This window comes from Ictalurus punctatus, chromosome 19, assembly GCF_001660625.3.
Source record: "Ictalurus punctatus breed USDA103 chromosome 19, Coco_2.0, whole genome shotgun sequence".
NCBI classification, from domain to species: domain Eukaryota; kingdom Metazoa; phylum Chordata; class Actinopteri; order Siluriformes; family Ictaluridae; genus Ictalurus; species Ictalurus punctatus.
The window spans coordinates 142,524-162,646 of NC_030434.2; the positions used below are offsets into that span (position 1 = coordinate 142,524).

Here is a 20,123-nt window from a genome sequence, read left to right on the forward strand (position 1 = left end):
CCAGCTCCAGCCATGGGCATGATTTGAAGCCCGGAGAGTTTAATCGTGACCAAGGACTTCAGCAGGGCCAGGTGGAACAAACCAAGGTGGATGGGACCATTCCAGGTTCTGTTCGTCACTCACTCCACAGTAAAGGTCAGCCAGAGAGCAACATGGGTGCATGCTAGCCACAAGCTGGAAAAGACAGGACTGCAGCAGGAGAACTAGATCGCAACTCACTATCACGAGGCCTCTAGGAGGACCAACGCTCACAAGAAACAACACACACACACAAGAACCTTTCCCACCAAACTCTCCAGGATATTGGAATAAGTGATATTTGGTCAAATGTCCTCTTACTGAGATTAACACATGCATTAGAGGCATTGTCAGCTTTCCATGTAATGGTAGACCAGACACCGATGAGGACTTAGAGTGGGTTAAAAGGACATTGCAACAGAGCCCTGGGCATATAGCAGTCAGAGACAATGTGAATAAGACAGGTGGACCTGAATATCTGAACCATACATGCGTGTACTATCTGATTAATTGGGGTCCAGATGTGGGTGAGATACAGAAGCATGCCTTTATCTCTTCGCACAACAGCACCCAGAGCTCCCTGACTGACTATTGTTGTAGATTAGACACAAATCAATAAACCTTGGCACATGCCCAGATATTGGCCGCCTCTTAAACCGTCCTGCATCACCTTTGGTCATAAGAATCATTGTCAACAGTGCTATCCACATAACGTAACACGCCCCCTCATTGGACAAACCCATAATGGCTATTCTACCATATCTCCTAGCCCTCGCCATACTCCCATTGACTATGGGCGTCCATCTATATTCACAAAACACCTTCTGGCAGTATGCTAACCACACTGTGCGCCAACACAATATCTCAACCCACCGCTATGTCTGTGTTCACTTGCCACTTTCAGTGGAGATCCCATTTTCTCTCAGGCCCCTGGAGAGTGTGGCCAACACCACCCTTGCCAAAATGGCATGGGTCAATCTCTATCGATGGAAAGAGAGACATTTCTGTACTAACTGCTCTCAAACTGCTAATCATTCTTCATTCTTCAACTTGTCACTCCAATACACCAAAGGAATCCTGTTTATGCCTGACTGGTATTGGATATGTGGTTCACAAGCCTATTTCTACCTCCCCGCTAATAGGAGTGGCATTTGTGCCCTCGCCCAATTGGGAAATCCGATAACCCTGATACATCACACGCAGATCGTGCGTAGCATGAGGTCACTAAAATATGAGGATACTTTCCTCCAACCAAGCCTTTCTAAGTGTTGATATTCAGGTTTTGGACTTTGTTTACTGTCTTGACCTCGATTCTCTGCCTAGTCTAGTTTATGCTTATTTGCCTAATTGTATGACCCTTAAAGTTGTGGAATTTGGAATTACCCTTTCAGGGCTCTACGGTAACAATTTCATTTAGGAGCACTTGTGCTCCTAATTACAAAAATTTAGGAGCACGGTTGAAGTTTCGTTTTAGAGATGGTAACATTAATGTGCCAAAATATAACACACAAGTAGGCATGAGAGAACTTGAGCTTGTCAATTATGATAGAATTTAGGAACATAGTGTGAGCCATGACAAATTAATTTACCTTCTGATAAACTAAATTTAATATTTTCAGTTAATTTTACGGACTGTATGCAAAAAACAACCGTTAACCTGTTCTACCTTGTAAACAAATACAATAAACATCAATGTTCAGTGTTTGAAGTCTGCTCCTCTTAAATATATTTAAAGCTACACTATTAGACATTTCCACTGTCATGGTTCTGGGCTGGAGTCAGTTCTCGACCCACTCTGTGTGTATTGTGTAGATATCTGAATAATCTCATATAGGATGTGATTGGGTGAGTTCATTTACCCATCAGATATATATACATTTGTATATATGTATGTATAAAAATATATATGTATGTATGTGTGTGTGTATGTGTATATATATATATATATATATATATATATATATATATTTATTTTTATATTTTTAGATATATATGCATACATACATACATGTATGTACGTAAGGGGCTGAAACACTAAAATACTCTCAAGCTGAGCAGGAAAACAAGGTGTGTAAATGTCTATATGAGTTTGTGTATATGTATAAGTTAAGTGAACATGATATGAGCAGAGCATAAGGACAGATAACATACTTTGCATAGCACTGTAGCAGCTAATCCCAGACAATGAGATTTATCGGTCTGGTAGTCCTGCAAACAGTGATAACGCCCAAGGCAAATTTTATGGTAAATCTAACTTTTTGTCCAGTTTTCAAATTTTTTAAACAAATAGCTCTCACATGCAAGACAAAGCTGCATGGAAACAGTCTATTTAGAATTACATTTTTATAAGGAAGAAGATGGAGAAGAATCTAGGCTCAGCCTTGGATATCTGTCCAGCTAACTCCCCCGGGGATTACCGACTTTGCCAGGGAGAGGTTGAATATCTCTGTGAACACTAGCGCTAGCTGGTCAGCACAGACTCAAAGGACCCAAAGTAAGATGCTGTGTAGTCCTGCAAGCTTCCTGGTGTTCACTCTCCTGAAAGCCTTCCTCAAATCGTGCTCCGAGATGATCAATGCTTTTCCCCGTCTGACACTCCCTGCATGCATGCTGCTATTAATGATAATAATAATAATAATAATAATAATAATAATAATAATAATAATAATAATAATAATCTGCGATGGACTGGCACCCTGTCCAGGGTGTACCCCACCTTGTGCCTGATGCTCCCTGGGATAGGCTCCAGGTTCCCCCGCGACCCTGAAAAGGAGTAAGCGGTTGAAGATGGATGGATGGATAATAATAATTTTTTAAAACTTTATTTTATAGAGCGCCTTTAAAAGCAGTTTCAAAATTATACAAAATTATAAAAGTTGATAAGAATAACAATAATAATAATAATAATAATAATGATAATAATAATAATAATAATAATTAGACATCAGCAGTCAAATGCAAGTTTAAAAAAGTAAGTCTTAAATTGAGCTTTAAAAATGCCCAAGGTCTGAGCTTCCCTAAGTTCGAGAGGAAGAGAGTTCCAAAGGGAAGGAGCAGAGACAGAAAAAGCCCTGTCAGCCATAGATTTTAAGCGTGTTTGTGGAACAGTTAACAAATTACACTGTGAGGAGCGCAGTCTGCGATTTGGGGTGTAAGGAATTAATAAGCGAATAAGTAATGAGGAGCCAAGCCATGTAATGTTTTGTATGTCAGCATAATAATTTTAAAATCGACATGGGACCAGAACAGGAGCCAGTGCAAGGACTCCAAAACAGGAGTAATATGATTGTATTTCCTGGTCCCTGTCAGGATCCTGGCAGCAGAATTTTGTACATATTGGAGTTTATTGATTGTGGATTTAGACACTCCAGCTAAAAGGGCGTAACAGTAATCTAGCCGAGTGACAACTAATGAGTTAATCAGCTTTTCAGCTACAGAGAAGTTTAGTATAGCGTGCAGTCTTGCTATATTTCTGATGTGAAAAAAGAATGTTTTAACAGTGCTCTGAACAAAATAATCAAATGTACGGCTAGTATCAAACATTACTCCAAGGTTCCTCATTTTACTTTGAGCTTTGAGAATTTGCTGACGGAAAGCTATAAGCATAACTTCTATTAACTTCTAGCCGCTATTCAGGCACAGAAAGTTATTATTCATCCATGTTTTTATCTCATAAATACAGACAGAAAGAAAACAAACATCAAGGTTTTCATCAGATTTTGAGTGAATGTAAATTTGGGTATCGTCAGCATAAAAGTGATAACGGAGGCCAAGCGATCACAGCAGATGCCCAAGTGGAGATAGATAAATATTGAAAAGTTCTTCTTATATAAAATCGTTTCACAATAAAGAAATTACTCACCTTTAGTCACCAGTGCTTGTTGTGTGACATTAACTTAACCGTTTCTGCCTGGCGTTGAAGCTTTTGTTTTTACTCTTCCAACCCTGCACAAACTGGAGTCGAGTCCGAGAGAGAAATACTTTCATTTTAGGAGGAAAGATTCATTACATGTGATGAGTCGTTTGGGACTGAGTCGACTCGTTGGAATCTGACTCGCAAATTTAAACTTCTGTAATCTATCCTTTTGCTGCATTATGTTTTCTTTATTTTCTAATGCACTTAATCACGCACAGAGCAACATACTAGCAGTAATTTATCCTCTCTGTAGTGCACTTACATAGGAAAGAGACTGCAGTAAAGTTAGTTTCACTTTCACCTATTCATATTTCTGTCTTCAGATGCTGTAGAACAGTAGCTCAAAAAGGTTAAAACGTACATTATTATTGTTCATTATTGGTTATTATTATCTACTTATTCTTCTCCTTCCTCTTCGTCGTGTTCTTCTTCTTCTTCTTCTTCTTCTTCTTCTTCTTCTTCTTCTTCTTCTTATTATTATTATTATTATTTGCACAAAAAATATCATTTTGAAAAAAAAATATTTAAAGAAAAATGCAATAGCTCCTTAATGGGCAAGAATATTGTTAAAACAAGTTGTACAATATTATGCACCAAAAATGAGAAAACGCTACACCTCTCATTTGGTGGCTTTATCTATTACTGTTTTATCATTTATTTATTTATTTATTTATTTATTTATTTATTTATTTATTTATTTATTCATTTAGGGGAAAAAATAGATTCTATATGGTGTGACCTATTGATCCAAAACAAGTATCAAAATATCTTCCCTAGAAATGTACTACACCCTTCACTTTTGCAAATTTAACTGTTACTGAAGTTTAACTAATTCCTACTAAATTATGCTTCCCACAATTAGTTCCTTGCCTTGAAAAAACAGAATAATACTTATAACTGTGTTTGCATCTTATCCTGTTATATACAGTACAATCTCTCATTAAATGTACATAAAGAAATTATGAAGAAAAATAAAGCTTGCATGAAAATACACATCACTGGTGTCTCTGGAGACTAGTTGTAGCTAATACAGTTATAGCTTTCTAGTACAGTTACTAAACTACTAATAGCTAATAAAAAAGCTTGCCAAATAACATATAAATAAAAAAAAAACAATTTTTACACCAATTAGCATGTTATTTAGTATGGAGATGTTACGCCACAGACAGCAGAGGGCGCTGTGGCTCGACTCCTGACGAGTCACGTGACATTGTCTTTGTTCGCTCGCTTCCAGATTGAGCATTTTGCATTAAGTGACTTTAATTTGCCCCAGGTGTCCATGCTTTGAGTTAATCATGTTCTTTATTTAAATGCCTGGGTGACTGAGCACTGCGCTCAGTATTATATCGTGTCTTTAGTTGATTCTGGTTAGTATTGTTTGGATCAGTAGTCTTGTATGGTTTCCATGCCTCGAATGTTCTCGTTTCCCGGTGAAGACCACGTTTACTTGAATCGTGAATTTTGTGTCTAATAAAGTCTGTGACCTGCACCTGCATCCGCCTCTGGTCTACGTTTCGTAACAGAATACTGAGCCCAAAATGCGGAAGCAGCAGGTAGCCATGAGCGCCGCCGTAGAGGCCAGGATTTGGGTGCTTTACCGTTCGTCCCTGGAGATGAGCAAACAGCTTGAAGAGGAAATTGCTCAGTGCAAAGCCAAGCTGCGCCCCGTCCCTGCCACCGAAGAGTAACGCCGTGCAATGCAGCCAGCAAAGTGATCTGAGCATCTGGGGCTTCCCACGGCAGGGGAACTGTACAGCGCCACGCAGCCAGCAAAGTGACCTGAGCATCTGGGGCTTCCCACTGCAGTGGAGGTGCACCATGCTGCATAGTCCAGAGGTGAAGGCTGGCCCAGAAATTTTTTTGGGGGGGCAATGAGGACAGCAGAGCTCCAGCCTGAGGCCTACGGGGAGGTTTCAGCTGTGGAGCTCCCACCTGAGGTCAAAATGGTGACCTCAGAGCGACAGCTTGAGGCGGCCGAGGAGGCCGTCCCGCTGTCCAGCCCGGCCGAGGAAGCTGTCCCGCTGCCCTGCACAGCCGAGGAAGCTGTCCCACTGTCCTGCCTGGCCGAGGAGGCATCCCAGCCCTCCAGTCCCGCTGGGGACGCTGCCCAGCCCTCCAGTCCCGCTGGGGATGCTGCCCAGCGTTCCAGTTCCAGTGTCGTCGGGGGCGGCGCCGAGATTCCAGTTCCAGTGCCGTTGGGGGCGGCGCCCAGAATTCCAGTTCCAGAGCCGCCGGGGGCAGCGCCCTGATTCCACTTCCAGCACCGCCGGGAGCGGTGCCCCGACTTTCAACCCCAGTGGGGGTGCTGCTACACCCCTCTGCTGCCCGAACTGAGGCTGCCTCGCTTTCCGTGGCAGCAAGAGACCGCTCGAACAGGGGCCCGGGACCCCCGTTGGAGGGGGTTCTTGGTGCTCCGGGAGGAGCACCCTTTGGAGGGGAGTTCTGTTATGCCACGGCCAGCAGAGGGTGCTGTGGCTCGACTCCTGACGAGTCACGTGATATTGTCTGTTTGCTCACTTCCGGATTGAGCATTTTGCATTAAGTGACTTTAATTTGCCCCAGGTGTCCATGCTTTGAGTTAATCATGTTCTTTATTTAAATGCCTGGGTGACTGAGCACTTTGCTCAGTATTATATCGTGTCTTTAGTTGATCCTGGTTAGTATTGTTTGGATCAGTAGTCTCGTTTGTTTTCCATGCCTCGAATGTTCTCGTTTCCCGGTGAAGACCGCGTTTACTTGAATCGTGAGTTTTGTGTCTAATAAAGACTGTGACCTGCACCCGCCTCCAGTCTACGTTTCGTAACAGGAGATGTAAATAAATAAATAAATAGGTATGTTGTGTTGCCTCAGCCTCTACACAGTTGGGACGCTGTGTAAAATGTAAATAAAAACAGAATGCAATGATTTAGAAAATCTCATAAACCCATATTTTATTAGCAATACAACATAGAAAACATCAAATGTTTAAACTGAGTAAATGTACCATTTAAAAAAAAAAAAAAAAAGAAGGTAATTTTGATGGTCGCAACACTTCTCAAAAAAGTTGGGGCTGGTGCAATAAAAAGCTGGAAAAAGTATGTGTTACTAAAAAGAAACAGCTGGAGGTTAATTGGAAACAGGTCAGTAACATAATTGGGTATAAAAAGATAATCTTTATAATATTCTCTTTTTATACCCAATTATGTTACTGACCTGTTGCCAATTAACCTCCAGCTGTTTCTTTTTATGCGAGTATATAATATGCAAGTTGGTTCAAAGCTGTTTACAAATGAGCTCTGCCCATTCTATTTTTCCTCCACTTATTCTCTATGTCAGGTTGCCCATTCGGGAACGTACCTGTATGCCTGACGAGGACTGAGCATCGGTGAAGGTGTCTACAAAAGAAGGATGTCCTGTCCTGCTGGCTGACCCAACTCACACTTTACACATATACATATAGTTTTTTTCTGTATTAGCTCTCATCACAAAACCAGTAACATGTTTTTCTGTGGAATCATATAATGACTTTTCTGTGGAAGGGTGATGTTAACCTATGACTTTGGAGAATTCCTTTTGGTTTATTCTATGCTATGCCAGAATAAAAGAGAGGAATGAAAGGAAATTCTCTTATATCATGTACTCTCATATTATGAACTGTATTTAGACACCTTGGATACGGGGAGTACTGGGTTATAGTTTCTGTTTGTGTGTCTCTGTGCTCTCAAATACCTATGATGTATGTATTCATTTAATTACCTCTTTGAATAAGCTGATCAACTGTCATCCTTTAATATAGCTGAAACATGTAGACATATTTTGTAGTATGACCCTGTGCGCTGTGTGTTTTGTCTATCTGTCTGGCAAAGATTATATCTCAGATTATATCTTTCAGATCTTCCGTCATGCCTTTCAGCCTGTTTTTACAATTACTTCTATTAACTTTTAGTTCTGTGCTTAGAAAGTGTGGTTTTGCTCAGGGTGTTTCAGATCTGGGGAGTCATGTAATATGCTGCTTTCTTTACTGATATACAAAACAAACTGCAACATTTAATTTTGTGCTGGAAAACTGTTTGGAAATCTAAAATTTTTTGTACTGACTTGATAATGTAGAAGTCATAAAATAAAAATTTAGGTAACTCCTTACATTGATGTTACCTTTGTAAAGCATTTATAAAGGTGTTCATTAATGAGTAATAACTCATTTACAAGTGTATTATAAATCATTGATAGGCAGATATAACTGCATGAATAAAAACAGTGACTCTAAAACATAAAGGTCCAAAAAACATAAAGACTCCAAAATCTAGTGGAAAGCCTTCCCAGAAGTGTGGTGCTTATTAAAATAGCAAAAGTGGAATAAATCTGGAATGGGATGTTCAACAAGCACATACAGTCCACTCTGAAATTATTGAAACAGAAAGGCCAATTCTATTGTTTTCGCTATATATTGAAAACATTTCGATTTTAGATCAAAAGATGACATGATAGACCAGGATTTCAGCTGTCCTTTCCTCAGATTTACATGTTAAATAACTTAGAACATTGGACCTTTTGTTTGAAGCCACATTTTTTTCAAGTGATCAAAAATAAAGGAACATGTTACTGATAGGTGTTTCTTGTTGCCCAGGTGTGTCTTGTTAAATTGATTGTTTAAAGAATTAATAGCTCTGAATGTCTACTCTTGGTTAGAGCCCGAGGTTTCCCATTTGAAGGGTTTGTGTATGAATGGTGGGTTTGAGTCACATGTTTTTTTCTTTGTCCAGTGCTTCAAAATGATTGAAATAACAACTTTAGGGCTATGTCCAAAGCATTTAAACCAAGGTAGACATGTGACCTACTATTGCCTTTCCCAAGGTTCAGAATTGGCTTACTTCTAAGTTAGATATATCAGTCTTCACCTCCTTAAAAGCTAGACGGCAGATTTTATTTCTCCGGAAGTCCACCAAACCACCAACTACTTCGCTATGGTTTGTTGATATTATGTTCTTTTTGAAGCTGAAATTGAAAAGATGCTCCAGTTTTCTCCCAAAGGTTTTTCTCACTCACTTTGTTTTTCTTCTCAGACTCTCTGACTACCTTTAAAAGCATCTCCTCCAATTCCTCCTTCTGTCCTCCAGGTTTCTCAGCTTGGACTCCTGAACATGAAAGTTTACCATCCAAAATGTTGTAGGATTTATTAACTCTTTACACATATGTTCAGATACTTTGATGACCAATGTAAAATTTGGGGATATGAACAGATAGACAAAGTGTTGCTAAACGAGCCTGAAGCTACACACATGTGCAGACATACAGTGAGCACAAACACTTTGCAGGTGATGAAAATGTAGAAAAGGTTGCAGCAGTGTTGCTGTGGTTTTTAACATATCACTTGTGGAGCATTGATATTAAGGTGCAGGTATGGTTTTGTTTTTGGCCATATGATTGCTGTCAAAGCTTTTCTCTCTTACCTTCAATATCTTTTCATGCCTGCGGTGAGTCTTATTGAGTTATTTTGGCTATATTTATAGGGTCATTGTCTTGTTGAAACATCGTCAGATTCAGTTTCTTGGCCAAGGAGATTAAATTCTCCTCTAATATGTCCCGCCATATCACTCCATACATGTTTGCTGAAAGGTTTATGTTACAACATTTGTAAAGACTATTCCCTAATTTAAACCAATAATTTAAACCAATATATCTCTGGTCTACTTAGATTTAACCTAGAAACAGAGCAAAAAGATCGAGAAATGGAGCAAATCAGATTTTTCACGTGTATCATTCACAGCTTCCATTTGGCCCCCGACAGTCTGAAGGAAATGTAAACCATATTGTATTGTTCACTATTGTAAATATTTATTTATTTATTTATTTAATATCTGAGTAGAACAGTTTTGTAAATATTTTGGAAGGTGCAGAGCCCAACCCATATGACTTTCAATGTCCAGCATATTGCATAGTCTGCTATTTTAAATTATTTTATTTATTTACATTATTAGATTTATTTACTTATTTATTTATTTTTCGCAACTCTGCTTTTTATGAAATTTTGTGCACATGATGCCCAATCGATCCTGTAGTTGTGGATAGTTTTTCAATAAATACTACATGTCTTTGAAGCATCTGGTCAATATTTCAGTAGCTCATTATGTCAAATTAGACTATAAAAATCCGCAGCTTTTGTGGCTTATTGCCTTTATTCAGATTCCATATACATTTATATCATTTATCAATATTGCAGAACTTTTGTGTTTGTCAGTATTTATATTACAGCACTGGCTGAAAATATTATGGAATATATATGAAAATGTGCAGTATTTCTGACATGTTACAACATGTGGTAACCTGTAACATGGGATCCACATTTTAAAACATATTACAATTAGTGGAAACATTTTACACATGTTCTCCACATGTTATAACCTATGGTAACATGTTTTCCAAATGTGCTCTTCATGGCAACACATGTTCCAAATGTGCTCTGTTATGTTGCAACATGTGGTGATCACATGCGGAAATTCCTGTGGTTTTTCTGTAAGGGCTGGCTCAATTACTTACAAATTCTACAGTAAAATTAATTCATGTCTATTGTAAGCATAGAGTAGGTTACTGTGAACTGATAAGTGGGTTTCAGATTTGAAATGTCCCTTTTATTTCAACAGTAAGATGAAGTAAAATATTAATACTTTGGTGTCAGAGACTTCCTCTGTGAAATCAACCATTAATTTATAATAGTAGTAGTCAGTAGTAGTAGTAGTAGTAGTAATAATAATAATAATAATAATAACAACAATAATAATAACAATACCCCTTACCCCCCCCCCCCCCCCCCCAAAAAAAAAAAAAAAAAGAAAAAAAAAAAGAGGAATTTTGTATTTGATGGCTGCAAAACGTCTCAAAAAAGTTTGGACGGGGGAAACAAAAGGCTGGAAAAGTAAGTGTTACTAAAAAGAAACAGCTGGATGAACAATTTGCAACTAATTTGGTTAATTGGCAACAAGTTAGTAACATGATTAAAAAGAGTATCTTAGAGAGGCAGAGTCTCTCAGCAGTAAAGATGGGCAGAGGTTCACCAATCTGCAGTACACTGCAGCTATGAATTGTGGAACAATTTCAGGATAATGTTCCTCAACATAAATCTCATCATCTACAGTACATAATATTATCAAAAGATTCAGAGAATCTGGAGAAATCTCTGTGTGCAAGGGTGAAAATAAATATTGCATGCCTATTCGGGCCCTCAGGCAACACTGCTAAATGTCTATATGTCTGCTATATTATCGTTGAGTGTCTCACACTGAGAATTTAAGGAAAGTTTTCTGACACTGACGAAACTTTGTCGTCGGGTATCTTTGGTCACAGCTGCACTAAATCAGTGAGCGTCACATTATATGTTTTAAGACCACTTGTCTCAACTCATGACCAGAGATTATCCTTTGCGATGTATGATTGAGCCTACGACAGTAAAATTGGGCCAAATATCATACAGTGTAAACCCGGCTGAAGATAATATGAGAGTAGTTCTTACCTCTTCAATGTGCACAATGAATCTGAACATGTTAAAATACATGAAAAATGTAAACAAAAATAATGACATTTACAAATAACTGTTTTTATGACTTTTTTTAATGTATTGGATTATGCAAGACATGTAAATATTTCAATACTATATAATTTTAGTAATGTAACCAGCATTTAACGCAGCAGAGACAGTGATGATTGCAATGAATGGCTTTTATTAAAATACTACCAATCCAAAAACACTAGCCATAATTCAAGGTCGAGAGACAGGCACAAGGTCAGGCGATGTACAGTCAGAGATCAAGGAAAAATCACAAAATGTGAATCCAAAAAAACAAACAAAAATCGAACAAAGGCTGGGAATATCAGGTGTGAATACAGAGCTGAACCAGTGCTGAATCTATAGTGTTTGGTACTGGTCCAAGTGTGTGCAATCAGTAATCATATGACTGTGAATTTGACATTGAGTGTGGTGGGTGTGTGTGTGTGTGTGTGTGTGTGTGTGTGTGTGTGTGTGTGTGTGTGTGTGTGTGTTTGTGTGTGTTGACATGACAAGGAAAATATCTACAGTATGCATGTGTAAAAAATTCTTTTTACAATGCTAAAAAAATACTAATTACATAAACAATAAAAAAAACTCAATTAAACCATTAAAACTATATTATAGACAATTTCAAGGACATAATCAATAACAAACATGTTGCAATGCTACTGCACATGTCCTGAAGCATTTCTAGTGGAGCCATTTTTAAAATCCAGACAAACAAAATTACCAGTGTAAAGTTTTAGGTCTTGCTAAAATTGAACAGTTAAGGTATGTACAAAAACTGAAAATAAATGATGAAGTGGCATTACCAGACCCTTTAAATAAGACTTTCAGGCAACAATGTTTCACACAGAACATTAAATGTTTAACTGAAGTAACTTATCCATTATCTGGATGATACCAAGTGTATCTACAAAAGAGATGTGGTAAAAGCGTATTGCAGTCTGGAAAAGGTGGGAACATTCGTTCATACAGTGTGAACGGCATTTGTCTTGTATTTAGTGAAGTTGGAGCAAATCAAAAACGTACTCTGCATGGTTCAGCGCTAAGTTGACCGGGGAGGTTATTAGTGGATGCTTTATGTGGTTAATGCACAATGTTAACAAATACTACTGTTATTGTTTCAAATGCATTAGTGCATGCTGGAATTAAAATTAACCAGGCTTAATAAGTTATAGAAAACTGTTTACTGTTATCTTTTGTAAACTAATACAGTTAGCTAATGTTACAGAATACAACATCATTGTAAAGTATTACTCATCGTATCTGTCAGCTGAATAGATAGTTAGATAACCAATGCGAATTGCCACTTTCTTAATAATAACCCACAGAACATTTAGAAATGAAACAGAAATACAAACCAGGCATTTTCACTACAGCATGAAGTATATCTTATTTAGTAGAATCTTTTCATAGTAGAAGATATTTACCCATCACAGGCTTTGGGGCTTTTTTAAATAATGAACACTACTGTATCAGTTAGCTCTTGTTCTACATTTATATTTATGAAGACGCTGAGGTAATTTTACAAGAATGACAGAAGACATGGTGTGGAGGTAGGGTGCTGGAAGAAGTGTTCGAGTGAGTAAAGTTGCTGCTTAAATCAAATATCTGTGGTGTAAAAAATATCATTTTAATTTGCTTTAAAGAGAGTTGAGAAGAAAGTGTGCTGCTTATCAGAAACAGGGAAATCAGAAATTATCTTGTTCAGACAAAAGCAGCAGTATTAAGTCAGAGATAGCAGGCTGTCACAAGGACATGAGGTGTTCATTTACAATTAGTCTCATGCACTCATTTATAACATTTTGTAGAGCCTGTCTTCTGCCTTCACATTAATTTTAAATCAACACACTTTACTGAACACAAAAAAGCATTAAAACCTATTGTTAGGGTAGAGAACATCAGATTAAATAGAATATAGTGTAATTTTCTAAAACTGGTTTTATTTCCTAACCTGGTAATCTGATATTTATTGGAAGTAAAGAGAAATGAAACTAATGAAAATGAGGTTCAATAATTAATCTGGTATTTTTTCCAAAATTTATCTAAAAACCTCACATCACTCACATCAGTGTCTGTAGTTTGTAATGTTCATCATCCTTAAGTGCACAAAGCAGCTTCTTTCCTGAGTCTCCTATTATATTTTCAGACAGATTCAGTTCTCTCAGGTGTGAGGGGTTTGATCTCAGAGCTGAAGTCAGAGCAGCACAGCCTTCATCTGAGACACCACACTTAAACAACCTGGGGCGAGACATAAAGACACAGTGTTTGTTGCAGACCAGTGGTTTCCTCTGTGAAGTTCTTCCTTTAACAACATTATTGTTCAGTGTGTTTTCTTAAAGTGGACACGTGAACAGAGACTTCAGTGAGTTCTAGAGATTTCTGCAGGTCTTTTGCTTTTTCACTTTGGTTTCTCTTCCATGTTGTGCTCTTGGTGTGATCTTTGCAGGACGACTGTGCCTGTGTTTTTCTGCTGCAGAATGTGATTGTCTCTTATTATGACTTGAATGAAGATTAAAACATGTTTTATTATTAATAAGTACAGATCAAATCAGGTAATTTCAAAGTGTTCACAAACTCCTTTGCAAGCACAAGTATTGAAATAATTTAGAAATCACAATTTTTCAAAGTATGTGACAGGGGCGTAGAATCTGCGGGGGACATGTCTCCCGCACTTTTAATAAAATGTAAATTAGTCCTCCGCACTTTTTCACTGGCCATGGCCAATTTGTGTATCTTTGATTTCTATACATGTACATGTCTAAAAGTCTTTACATGACCTGACGTTGCCATGACAACTGGTCACTCATATCATGCGTCATGCCCGTGCTCACACCTGCACTGAGCGCTCAAAGGTTGCGATGAGCTCAAAGCGGTAAAATAAATAAATAAATAAATAAATAAAACTATTCACTCCTTTTTTGCTAAGTTGAGTGTAAGTGTAAGTTCTTTTGGCTTGTGGCATTCATGCTGCACAGTGATGAATAATTTGCTACATATTTCTTTTTGTCTATTTTTTTTCCAGATCATTTCCATTTCACTGCTCATGTCCCAGGTGCAGTTTGTGTGATTAGTTAAATATTTTAGTAAATTTCACAGTAATTTCAGACACATAGCAGTCGCATCAAGTCACGTTTTGTGCTGCAGTTTCTCACATACGTACATCTGACCCAAACACTCTGTGGCAAATCATCACTTTGAAGTGAAAAGAAACAGTCTTCCTCCACAGGACATTGATTATGAACCTAAAACTTCTGCTTCAGTCTCACTATTAGAGAATGTGTCTTACCGAGGAGCAGGTAATGTGTCTCTCAGAGGGATGATCTTACCTCAGTATCTCCAGTTTACAGTGAGGACTCTCCAGTACAGCAGATAGACTCTTCACTCCTGAGTCACCTACAGTATTAAATGACAGCTCCAGTTGTCTCAGGTGTGAGGGGTTTGAACTCAGAGCTGAAGTCAGAGCAGCACAGCCTTTATCTGAGACACCACAATTGCACAACCTGTAGAGAGACTCAATGATGCACTCTTCATAAAAAGATTTTTATCTTGGTTACTTACTTTAAAGATGATGTATTTGCAAAATTTAATATCAGGATTTAATATCACCTGTTTATTCAAATTAACTATATATATATATATATATATATATATATATATATATATATATATATATATATATATATATATATATATATATATATATATATATGTGTGTATATATATATATATATATATATATATATATATATATATATATATATATATATATATTTATATATATATATATATAAAGATATATATATATATATATATATATATATATATATAAAAGAGATAATACTGAGTGTTATATTTAGTTTCTCCCATCTGTTGTGTGTCATATTAAATTATCAGCAGCTGAAGCTGAACAGATAACAGCAGACTGACCATCAACTTTAATCACAGAAACAGAGAGAGAAGCTCACATGGTTCTCTACTAGACTTATAGTGCACTACACATGGGGAATAAACTTGTTTCTCCACAGCCTATTTAGTGCATATATATAACAATATAAATTTATATTATTGCAGAATCAAGTAAGTAAAAGTCTGAATTATAGTGAAAAACAAACACTATCATGAATTAACATTAAGATAATAATGTGAAGTATGTTCTTGAATTATAAAACTGATGCAGAGTAAAATTGTCTACAAATTCACTGCATCAAGCTCTACACGTTTAGAATGTGAAACACACAGTAATTAAAATGTCTACAGAAGACTAACATGAAGACAGAGGATAAGATGTGCTGAGCTTTTTGTGCATGTGTGGAAGGATCACCCACAAAAGTCTAGAAAAATTGGAAGTGTGTCTGGTTACATATTCTCCTCAATTTAATAAAGTTTGAGAGATCAGCAGTCGTCAGTTTTACAGGTTATTTTGTCCTCCTCTCAAAACTAGGTGTAAATTAGCACCATGTGTGTTGTTGGGATCGGTTGACCGGTTTCCGATTTTAATGAGGAATTGAGCTACTTTTGACTCACCAGCATGGATTGATTTCTTTGGCTGTAGATTGGAGTTTGGACATTTTTACATACATTAATTTTTATCATATCTGTATATTAAACCATTCAGTAGTGAGCATGCACTGTGTAAGCTCCTTTACCTGACTGTTTTGGTTTTATTTAAAAATCTAATTAGTTTAATTTAGCTGTTGTGTGTGTGTGTGTGTGTGTGTGTGTGTATATATATATATATATATATATATATATATATATATATATATATATATATATATATATATATATCAATAAATATAAAACATAATTTCCATTCCACTACTGCTTTTAAACTCTGTAGCTGACACAGTGCATTTAGTTAATGGCCCAGGTGCAGTTTATGTGATTAGTTACCATATTTTAGTGAATTTCACAGTAATTTCACACACACTGCAGTCACATCAAGTCATGTTTTGTGCTGCAGCTTCTCACATACGTACATCTGACCCAAAGACCCAGTGACAAATCATCAGTGTGCAGTGAAAAACAATATTACTCCTCAGGACTTCAATCTCACTATTAGAGAATGTGTCTTATTGAGGAGCAGGTCATGTGACTCTCAGAGAGATGATCTTACCCCAGTGCCTCCAGTTTACAGTGAGGATTCTCCAGTACAGCAGAAAGACACTTCACTCCTGAGTCTCCTACATTATTACAGCACAGATCCAGTTCTCTCAGGTGTGAGGGGTTTGATCTCAGAGCTGAAGTCAGAGCAGCACAGCCTTCATCTGAGACACCACAATTACGTAACCTGTAGAGAGACACAATGACACATTCTTCATCAACATATTTTTATCTTAGTTTACTTGTAAAGATGGACCACTGCCCCATCAGATTTGTATTAAACAAATTAACTCACACAAATCTACAGTGAAAGCCTCCAGATTTTGACTGAAAAAGGAAACCAGACCTACTAATTCCTAATTAAAGATGATGTGTACAGATACAGCCATCATTTTGTTAAGTCTTTATTACAGTTAAAATGACTTTGTTTAGGTGTTGCCCCATGCACTCCTCAACATACTGCAGTTGTGTACTTTAGCTCTCAGATGAGTCCAATCTCCATTCTGACAGTGTGCTCCAGTGTTAACATAAACTGAAATACTTTTCATCTTATTATATCCTCTAATTATAGTGTATGAGTGTCATGGGGAAAAGACACGGTAAGGTGTCTGTTTCAGAGAAGATAAACTCTTTATTGAACTAGTCTGTTACACAAATACACACCACGCAGAAATGTTACTAAACAACATCGCTCAATGCAGCGAGGCGAGGGCATCATCTTTCCTGTGTATTTTTGCTTTCTCTCTTCTTAAGAATTGTAACCCAGAGATTCTCTAGTTTCAAATCCTAACACACTTAATGACTAAACTATTTGTTCTGCATGTTGTACTGTTACAGAACATTTCAGGTGAAAAACAACACTGTATAAAACTGCTGCTTTTAGTGAGTTATTGTGACTCTCAGAGAGATGATCTTACCTCAGTATCTCCACTTTACAGTGAGGATCCTCCAGTACAGCACAGAGACTCTTCAGTCCTGAGTCTCCTAGTTTATTCCAGGACAGATTCAGTGTTTTCACTGACAGATGCAGTTCTCTCAGATTGGAGGTTTCTGAGCTGAGTGCTGAGACCAGACCTGACCAACTTTTCACTTCAAGTGAATCACACCTGATACTGAAGGGAATAAAATAATATGTAATTAACTAAATCTAGTGCAAATTATCAAACAGGTCCTCAAAGTTTCCACTGAACCTTCTCATTTTCACAAATGGTAAAAGTACAAACTCCAGTTAGACAACATGCTTAAAAGGACACTTCAGCAAAAATATTAAATTTAACAAGTACATTCACTAACAAATACATTCACTAAGTCTTCACAGTGGTGAGAAAATAATGGTGAATAAAATCAAACCAGTTTCACAAGAAATAGCAGGCAGAGAATGAACATGTGTGAGCTTGCATATAAACATCATCATTGCCGTGGTAACGGAAGCTCAGTCACATGGTTCTTAAAAAATGTCTTCTAACACAAATTCCCAGTGAAACACAAGAGACTGCGGAGGTACAGGTGTGAGGCGGGATACAGTCCTGTCCCTGACAATGAATACAACTCAACTGTACAGTTTACTGTGGAGCAGGCGGCAGGTGATCATGTCCGAGCGGCTAAAAAGTAGAGTGAAATCACTCAGTTCCTTTTACCTCAGACCTCCCATGAGGAGGATATGCCATGTTGCTGTTGTTGTTTAATAAATGTTTATGTTATGTACTGTTCTTTTTAGATATCTGATTGAATGATGAGGATTTTCCTGAATATCATTAATTTAAAAAAAGGCACAAAATAATTAGGCTCTTAGGCTAACTAGTAACAGGGAAATTCTCAAGCTATCTAACATCAGGCTAATTATTTTATTAGAGTATATAACTTTAAGGCCTAATCAACCACACATGCTGAAAATATTCCACCCATTCTCAGAGATGGACTAAGGGTTAGAATTATTAGACAGATTTATCTCATAATTCATAAATACTGTAGTTTATATTCTATAAATGTCAATGTCATTGTCAAATTAAAAATAGTCTAAATAAATAACTATATCAGTCTCTTCTATATATTATTAGTCATAATTATATATTGAAATATGTTTTACATTAAAAACAATATTTTTTATTCAAATCCATCCTATCATTCTTCGATAATTATAGATGTTAGTGAAATAGCACAATTGTAAATAGAACAGTTAAAAATGGCTTAAAAGCAGCAACATTTTAACAAGTAGAACTCAATGTGAACTGTATGAATGAGGATGCTTCAACAAGTCTAGTCCTTCTCCTTACTAATGTGTATGTCTCAAATACCCTACAAATTTACTTCAAACAGGAAGGAAGCTATTGAAGATAAACTGAGCTTGGGGCTCAGGTTGAAACTCAAGAAATGTATGTTTTCTCCAGTGCAGAGGACAACTTTTGTAGTAGTTATAGGGATTCTACTATGATGAGGGCGTTTCTACCCCAACACCTTTAGGGTTAATCCTATCAACATTGAGCAAGATAAAGCTGAATCTGGGCATCCCCTCCAGTCTCTACGAGAGACTGTTGGGGTTTATGGCTGCAGCAGCCACCATCATACCATTGGGCCTATTGCACATGAGACCGTTTCAGTGGTGACTGAAAAGTCGGGGGTTTCATCTGAGTAATCAGTGTCGCATGGCAATGCCTACGTGCTCTGAGAATCTGGAGGTGTCCCCGGTTTCTAGCCTTGGGTCACACTCTAGGGGTGTCTCCTTATCGCAAGACAGTAATGATAGACACCTCCCTCACGGGCTGGGGCATGGTCTTAGACAGCTATCCAGCACACGGTCTCTGGAGTGGTCCTTAGCTGGAGAGGCATATAAATCACCTAGTAATGTGGGCTGTATTTCTAGCACTGAAATTCTTTCTTCCACAATTGAGAGGTCACCATGTGTTCGTTGTGACAGACAACACAGCAGTGGTCTCATACATCAACCACCAGAGAAGATAATGTTTGCACCCAATTGTTCAGGCAGGCACAACTAATTTTTCTCTGGGCAGAGGGAAAGTTTTTGTCAGTGAGTGCAATGTACATTCTGCGCAACTGCAATGTGGGGCAGACATTCTGTTGAGGCAGGTGTTGAGGCCCAGGGATTGGTGGCTCCATCCACAAGTGGTGGAGTCCATATAGTGGAGGTTCAGCCAAGCGGAAGTGGATGTGTTCACCTCCGAGGCAACAACACACTATCTGCTGTGGTTCACCTAAACTCCTCCCACACCATCAGGGCTGGGAGCCATGGTGCACATGTGGCTGAGGTCATGTCTGTAAGTTTTTCCCGTGATCACTCTGCTCCCACAAGTTCTTGTGAGAGTTTGCCAAGACTGTCTATGTCTGGCACTCCTTGGGAGATTCCCATCTGCAGTCTCAAGCCAGAGGGCTGATTTATCACCCTCGGCCGGAACTATGGAAACTGTGGTCTGGCCCCTGAGGGGCACCAGCTCATAGATTATGGTCTCACAACTGAGGTTGTAGAGACCATGCTGAATGCTAGAGTGGTGACTTTTTGACTCATAGTGTGAGGAACGTCCGTTCAAACCAGTGAACTGTGCA

General features: G+C 37.8%; 2 protein-coding genes across 7 annotated transcripts in view; both read right to left on the bottom strand.

The window, feature by feature from the left end:
- LOC108279582 (NLR family CARD domain-containing protein 3) overlaps positions 1-4,131 on the bottom strand; it is a 43,753-nt gene extending 39,622 nt beyond the window's left edge. Inside the window, exons 1-2 of one of the 2 annotated variants that reach the window (XM_053688337.1) lie at positions 3,881-4,126; positions 2,735-2,781 (exon numbers count right to left, since the gene is read on the bottom strand). The gene's annotated coding sequence lies outside the window, so the exon portion shown is untranslated. Of the gene's footprint in view, positions 1-2,734; positions 2,782-3,880 lie in introns of both variants that reach the window. The other variant, XM_017493902.3, reaches the window with a different exon arrangement.
- Positions 4,132-11,607: 7,476 nt separating this feature from the next.
- The window catches only part of LOC108279581 (NLR family CARD domain-containing protein 3), a 34,465-nt gene continuing 25,949 nt past the window's right edge, over positions 11,608-20,123 (bottom strand). For 2 of the 5 annotated variants that reach the window (XM_047162196.2, XM_047162195.2), the window contains exons 7-10: positions 17,483-17,677; positions 16,579-16,752; positions 14,789-14,962; positions 11,608-13,700 (exon numbers count right to left, since the gene is read on the bottom strand). In XM_047162196.2, the coding sequence (XP_047018152.1) occupies positions 13,523-13,700; positions 14,789-14,962; positions 16,579-16,752; positions 17,483-17,677 (721 nt within the window). In that variant the 3' untranslated portion in view covers positions 11,608-13,522. Of the gene's footprint in view, positions 13,933-14,788; positions 14,963-16,578; positions 16,753-17,482; positions 17,678-20,123 lie in introns of those variants that run through there. The other 3 variants (XM_047162198.2, XM_047162197.2, XM_053688336.1) reach the window with 3 other exon arrangements.